Raw genomic sequence first — 7,803 nt, 5'->3', positions numbered from 1 at the left:
GCAATGAAGTCGTATTTCCTTTTTTTTAATCATTTACAGGAAAAGAGGTGGTCTTAAAGAACGTGCAAGTGTTCATCAACATTGTGAGTGGTAATAATGTTAGTGTTTATGCGTGTGTTTAGATTATGTATAATGGTCGTAAAGGCATGCCAGTTGAATATATATATATACATACGCTCAGTGTTTCAGGAATTGTAATCAATAAGTCGTAAATTCTCTTTAGGATATAAGTAAATGAAATCGATGTTCCTTTCCTATAATTCGGAGAGGATGACTGAATACAAACGAATGTTAAAAATCGAATTACGTGAAAGAGAATTCAGAATGTAGATACTTAACTAACTTTATAGGACGAACTTAATATTTTGATATTGTTTATTCCGGATTTGCCATAGTTCTTCAGCATTGTGTGTATAATTATGAAGAAAATAATTATCTTGGCGAGGATGATGCATGCTTATCTCATCACTTTCTTTATCATATTATGACATATGAAAATTGAATAATTCAACTTACGAATAGAGGAGTAATTATACACTCTGAAGAAAAATAGGTTCAACTTTGAACCTTTACGTGTGACAAAATTGTACCTCTACGGGCACGACGGGTGCAACTTTGCACCTCTCAGACCAGTGAGCATGTTTAAATCTGCCACTTTGCACCGTTAAAGGCGCTACTGTGACACACGCATAATAAATGTGCAAGGTTGAACCTATTTTTCTTACAGAGTATAGACCTAAAGCTCATTGACATTGACAGACAATGTTAACTTCCATGAGAATTTCTGTCGTGCTTTGAATCGGCTGGATATTGTCTAAATGCATTAGTCCGTTTTCATGGCCGGAAATCAGCTGATTGTCACGACTGTATACGACAAATATCCTAATAGCCGTATGATAACCAAAATAGCATCAGAAGGCCAAAATAATATCGACTTCCACGAGAACTTCTGACTGGATACTGTCGAAATGCAGTACGTTGTAAACCGTTGTGGTGGCCGTAATTATTGTGCACAACAATGTCTTAAAAGCCGTATGAAAAAAGCGCCAGGCATGGCAGAACTGTATCTCATTATTATAATTATATGTTATTATACTTCAGTTGTCTATCTAGCTGGGCATGACATGGTTTCGAACAACTATAACAGCTTTTCCTGATGTGTGAAATTTTATCATCGATATCCACGTTGAACTGTGTCCTAATTAATCTCCAACTTTACTCAACAGAATACTGAAGGATGGCGTCCGTATAGATTCACCTCAGCCTTTGTTTACCGCAAGTCAACACAAAGCTGATGGTCAACAAAATCGTGTACAAACAACGGAACTGTTTTTTTTTTTCTTCAGCGAATTGGTTAAAGATATCTCCAAGTACTTTTGAGCGCTACAAACGATTTACATCGAAGCTGATCCAAGGTTAGAGGGGAAAACACGTGCAATAAGTAGCGTTTGATACGTCATCTACTGGTTCAGTCAATCATGAAGGCATTAGAAGCAAAAGTCGTCATTCTTGGCAAAGAAGGTAAGCCTAGGAACGATAACCCTTAAAACTAATCAGTCAATCGATTATCAATGATAAAGACCGTATACTTACAATGTATTCAAATTCTATGCATGCTTTGTTTACCGAAGTTGTCCTTAACAACAAAGCCTGGCGGAGGCCTGTCATTATTATACCTAGCAACAATCACGGTGCATTCCTGCGTTAGAAACTTCATTGGAGGGAGCAGGTGAATTGAAAGGTTCGTTGCTATCCCTATCAGGCTGTCGGAAAAGAATTATTCGATACAACTTACATGTAAATACAAAACAGAAACAGTCCATCGCCTGTCATGAAATTTCAAGCGCTGTAAATGTCGAGGTTATGGTTATACAGGATTGATACAGGGAAACATTTTACCTCTGAGAACTAGACGATCCTGAACTCAGTACATAAAAAGGCTTCATTCAAATAACTCGCTGAATTCATTTTCACTCTTGTCGTCGTACATTAACGTATTTACGTCTGTCCTTGCGGCCGCAGTTAACTACAGGTATTTCTATGTAGTAATCATTATCATAATTTCCACGTGACAGTTTTGTCATGTTATCTAAATTTGACACTGACAGAGACTTTATTGCAGACCAGTGTTTGCTCATGTTACACCTAATGCATGGAATAGTTCACCCGCGTTGTAATGCATAAACCATTTTAAGCCGGCACGGACCGCCTAACAACTGAAAGCACCCCCTCTATGGCCATACCGGCAAAATTGCTCTGAGATTATTAGTTACCATGGAGACTATTATTGTTGATTCACATCCGGACTCTCGGTCACTTACACGCGAAGGACGGTCTTTGACCTTACAACAGTCTATGCCAATGTTAGTCTGGTCGGCAGTTAGTTCTTTGAAGTTGTTAAACGTTTTTGATCTTGTTCTTTTTGTTCGTTTTGTTCCGAAGAGGTTGTCAGTGTACAGCAATTTAGAGGTTTTTGGTAGGACCGTTGATCGTCAGAAGTTTTTTTTTTTTTCTTCTTCTTTTTCTGTCGCGACGACCGGGCTTCGCTTATGGGCGACCAAGCTTTAACCTATGAATAGAACATGGATCCATGAATCATATCAAACTTCTTCGCAGTGAATCAAAATTCTTCACAGTAAAGAAGTTTCTTGAGGAATTTTTAGAAACTCCTTCACTTATCTGCCTGCAAATAACGCCTACCTTGAATCCCTGCACACCTAACTATGCCTGAATTAAAAAAAAAAAATACATGAATTTCACCTTAAAGTACGTGGCACATAGGGGCCTATAAAATGCAGACATTTATAAACACACATACCTATTCATACGCATGCTGACATAATAATACAAGCATAAGCAAGTAATCATGACAGGGGCGGCGGAACCGCCCCCCCCCCCCACTTTTGCACCGTACAAAGGAATACATAAGGTGCCACCACTTTGCCCCCCCCCCCCCCACACACACACACTTTTTTGTTACCCCAGAAGTGCTTAAGTGGCACTAGAAAGAATATAGATAGAAACCTTGAAGTGTGAGCGCGTGCAACAATAAGTGACTATACAGATATACATACGTTCATATACACGCATATGCAAACTTACGTGTGTGTGATATAAATAAATGTACATATTGATGATATTCGTGTTTGAGTATTGTGTTTCCGTGCATGCGTTCTCCAAATTAATGATTGTACACTTACCCACTTCTTATCTCTGTTTTCCACAAAAAGGTGTCGGGAAGACGAGTATTGTGGTGAGGTATGTGGGCAAAATCTTCAGTAAGCAGGTCAGCCCAACCGTTGGAGCATCCTTCTTTACGTTTAAAATGTAAGAAAAAGGGTACACAGTAGTATCATGTTTATGATGATCCATCTACCATTTTCTGTCTTATATATAATATACTCGTTTATTGTGACCGATAGCAAGTTGATGAGTTTTGAAATGCAGCTGAAAACCGAACAAACAAAATGTACAAGAAGAGAAAAGGAATAAGTGGCCGACTAGCTTTTTTTTTCCCACTGAAATCCATTGCCATCGGCTGCTCCTGAGATCATGAATGTATCGCTGCAAAGGCCATGTATTTTATTTGATGTAAGGACTATATTGCGGTCTTTCTCAATTTTGTCATGAGTTTAGCCCTAACAGACTTTAAGTGGTGACTTATCGATGTTTTAAAAGCATAAAGATGTATATAATTCGCTGATTTTATGATGAGAAAATATTGTTATGTGGAATTTATGACATTTGCCAGCTTTTTACTGCACTTTGTTATACTTTTCCTGAATGGGAACAACTATAAATAACATATTTCATGAGTATTTGATGTTGTTACATAATTTTTGTCATCATTATTGCCATCATTTCATCTCTTGCTAAGTATTATGACATCATCATTAATTCGTGATGTCTTCATCCTCCTTAATATTATGACGATATTTGTATTGTTTCAAACATCTTTATTTGAGTCCTCATATCAAGGGTATGTTTTTGCCATAGAACTCTTTGATTATCATTCATCATTCTCATTATGGGGCAGAGATGTACAAGATTATACTCATATTTATAAAATGATGAAGAAGATCTTGATGATTTGTTGACAGGTAGCACGTGACCAGGAATTTTTATTGCCTAACACGTAATTCCGCTTACGACCCTTCATACATAAAGTATGACGGGTCATTAGAACTGTCACCCCGCGGTGGTGAACGGGCGAGATTTCATCGTTTTAATTCATCGCGATGAAGGTGATTTATCAAACAACCAGAATCTGTTCATCATTTTATAAAGCAAATAATGAACGTCGTTTTGTTCGGGCATTACGTCATGGTATCGGTACTACCTACAGTTGGTACCTTCGAAGCAGTCCAATCACCCTCAATCGGCTATCGACTCGGGCTAGTAGACTATTCCAAAGGTACTATGTCTGGGTAATTCTTACTAATGCCCTTACTAACGTGTCTTGTAAGTCTTGTCTGTGACGCTTGTTTCATCATCAGGAACGTAGACAATCACAGGATCAAGCTACAGCTGTGGGACACGGCCGGCCAAGAGAGGTTCCGCTCAATGGCGCCAATGTACTACCGCAAGTCGAACGCGGCCTTTCTCGTCTACGACATCACGGATTCCCGCACTTTCGAGAACATGAAGCTGTGGTCAGAAGGTCAGAGGGATGCAGTCCAGAATTCTCAAAACTTTGATATTCCAGATAAATTTGCACCGTACACAGAGAGTGTAAAGCAGACGAAGACAAAATTGACCATTTTCTCTCTTTCATCACCTCTCTTTGATTATGATACCTAATGTTTCTAAGCTTAGCTTAAAGAATACGATACATGTACTCCCTGCTGAGTACTGGGCCCCGTTGCATAAAAGTTACAATTATGGTAACTTTGCCATCCAATGGTAACTTCCATGAAATTCTTGATTTTGATTGGCTGTTGAGCATTGTTACCATGGTAGTTACCATTGGATGGCAAAGTTACCATAATAGTATCTTTTATGCAACGGGCCCCCTTCTGGTGACGCTATAAATTTTTGGCGCTTGTAATAATTACTATATCATGATTGTTTAGTATAGTTTCGCGCAGTGTTGTTTTGGGGTTTCGCCTTTACGTCTCAATGAAAAGTGGTGTGTAGAATCAATGACCATGTAGTGGAGAATGGCGGGAATTATAGCGTGATAAAGACAATGTAAGTCATATAGAGTTCCAACATATTACTTTTAACCTGCAATCCACTAAAATATAGAGTGAAAAGGAAATGAGTTGATAATATTGTCAGTTTCGGCGAAATTAATATAGGTCGCATTGATAAATGCAGTGAGTTTGACGCACTTTATTTTCAATATCTCTGAGAATGTTCTCAAGAGATCTAGGCCTAATAAGAAAAAAAAAGTAATAAAGGCTTACGCAATCTGCATCCTGTTGAATGCCCTCGAGTAGGTTTGCATAGCTTAATCATACACTGTGTTAACGTTAAATGGATGATAACCATCTATAATCATTGTCCTTTTTCCCCTTTTCCAGAGCTTGAAAAGAATATCGACGGTCCTATAGGTAATTATCAAAACTTAATTAACTTATGAGTTGACCAGCGTAGTCGATTATAAGGCTTCTGTTGGCAAATTAGAGAAAGCGTGAGTTTCGTGTTTTGTATAAGAGAGTGTATCATGAGCGTTTTTTACGTTTCACAAAAATAAAAACGATCCTTGAATGTCCTGAGAAAATCTGGCAAAACATTTCACAGGATACTATGAACATTTTCAGATAAAGTGACTAATAAATAAAAAAAAATATTAAACAAAAATAATAAAAAATGAAGAGTTTGTTTGCAAAACCCGATAAGTCCATTTTTGAAGATTTTGAAGTACGGTCTCTGTGATAAAGTACAAAATAATACCTTTTAAATGATATATTGGTCACTAGATATAAAGGTACATTTTTGAAGTTATGGTCAAAAGAAGCAAAAATTTTCTTATTATTCTCTTTATTTTTCTTGACCTTTAATCGCAAATATCTCCATTTGGCAAATATGGACTTATCGGTTTTTTCGAACAAACTCTTCAAATATAAAATACATATCATAAAATTATGAATGTATTCCCATTGGGTAAAAGGTTTACAACCGTTGCAATAAGCAATCGTTTAGTTGCCAAAGAAAGAACCATAAATCTACAGTTTATTGCGAGTTGAATGCCCCTGGAGTCGCGGTAACCGCAAATATTGTCAGGTGCGATCGTGTATAGTGCCATGACTTCAAAGTCATGGCCAAAATGGTCACCATTTTTCTCGATTTCTCTTTCCGTCTGTATCAGTGATTTGCATCCTTGGCAACAAATGTGACCTGGCTGACAACAGGCAGGTATCGGCCGAGGAAGGCCTGCAGTACGCCGCCAGCATCGGCGCACTCTTCTTCGAGACCTCGGCGCTGAAAGATGAAGGTATTGATATCCATAGGCATATCACTTAGCGTTTCATTTCATTTCATTTATCTTTTATTCTTCTTTTTCCAACAAAAAGCAACACAGAATAAATCAGGAATAATCAGGAATTATATCATAAACTTGTACAGTCATGTACATTAGACTTTGCAAAGGATAAATGATGCAGATAAAATATATGCATGCATACTGGCAAAAAATACAAAGTCATGCTTCAGTTGAGAAAAAAAAAATAATTGAGAGGTCCACTAAAAAGCAAGCTTGTAAATTGTGAACCACTCAGAGAAAAATAATATGAAATATTTATTTGCAAATGCTTAGCACAAATATAGCATGAATCCGTATAGTCCCAGTTATGTTCAGTAAAAATTTCTGACTGTAAACAAACGCTCCGTTGAAGGAAAGAAGAAAAATACCACTGTAAAAATGTTCATCAATTGAAAGTCTCAACTGTTACGCCGAAGGAGGAGCAGATTGTCAAGTATGCAGCATTCCTTTGTCCTATATACATGATATGAATGGTATACCATGGAAGATACTGACAAACGCTTGATCCAAAAAAACAAAACAAAACAAAACACGCTATTATTTTTTTTCATTTATGTCTTCATTGATTTTCATAACAGTTGCATAACAAGAATAAATACAAACAGAAATCACAGTATTCCATGATAATACTGTAAAAAGGGAGAGCAAAAAAGAAAGATAAAAAAAGGGATATAATATTTTTAAAAATGGGGTATAAAGTTAAAAAAAATGATTTGCAGCGTTTTCAATATGGTGCCAACAAATGTTTACAGTCAGTCATATATACAAGTAGCTCCCGACCCAATGAAGTTATATGTGTTATATCCGCATCCTGGCATTCCTTATCTGGTTCTCTGACGCAGGCGTGTCGGAGGCCTTTCTACGGGTGGCCCTGGCTCTCATTTCGCTCGCGAAGAGCACGAGTGCGTCGGGGATGGCGATCAAGGACTACGACACCAGTCGACGTCAGTCAGCTGACATCACTGCTTTCCCGGCCCACCTTCAGATGCTGCGAGAGAAGGCTGAGGCAGCTGGTGGTAGCACCTTCGAGGAGGAGGAGGACGACGACGGACACGGCGGGAAATCGAGTTGCTGTTCTTCGTTGTCGTGATGAACGGCTATGATGACTGCTCAGTGCGAAGAAAACGCCCCGTGTAAAGTCTAGGAGGAAGACGAAAGGAAGAGAACAGTCTTCATTGTGTACAGAGAGAGGGAGAGAGAGATAGAGAGAGAGGGAGAGAGGGAGAGAGAGAGAGAGTGGGAGGGAAAATGAACCTGAAATGTATTTGACTTCGTGCAAACAGGTGTATTTCTCTCGAGTGGCATTCATATCTATA

The 7,803-nt window shown here is 38.2% G+C and overlaps 1 protein-coding gene across 1 annotated transcript; it reads left to right on the top strand.

The window, feature by feature from the left end:
- Nucleotides 1–1,387: 1,387 nt before the first annotated feature.
- On the top strand, nucleotides 1,388–7,577 carry LOC140238219 (ras-related protein Rab-22A-like). Its single transcript, XM_072318155.1, has 6 exons — nucleotides 1,388–1,521; nucleotides 3,231–3,327; nucleotides 4,497–4,660; nucleotides 5,526–5,555; nucleotides 6,314–6,439; nucleotides 7,330–7,577. Exons 1-6 carry the CDS (start codon nucleotides 1,479–1,481, stop codon nucleotides 7,575–7,577), a joined length of 708 nt encoding a protein of 235 aa, XP_072174256.1. The 5' UTR covers nucleotides 1,388–1,478.
- Nucleotides 7,578–7,803: the final 226 nt, after the last annotated feature.

The sequence above is a fragment of the Diadema setosum genome, chromosome 14, assembly GCF_964275005.1.
Source record: "Diadema setosum chromosome 14, eeDiaSeto1, whole genome shotgun sequence".
Lineage (NCBI taxonomy): Eukaryota > Metazoa > Echinodermata > Echinoidea > Diadematoida > Diadematidae > Diadema > Diadema setosum.
Note: the sequence above shows the minus strand (reverse complement) of the source record. Positions and strands in the feature narration are given on the sequence as shown.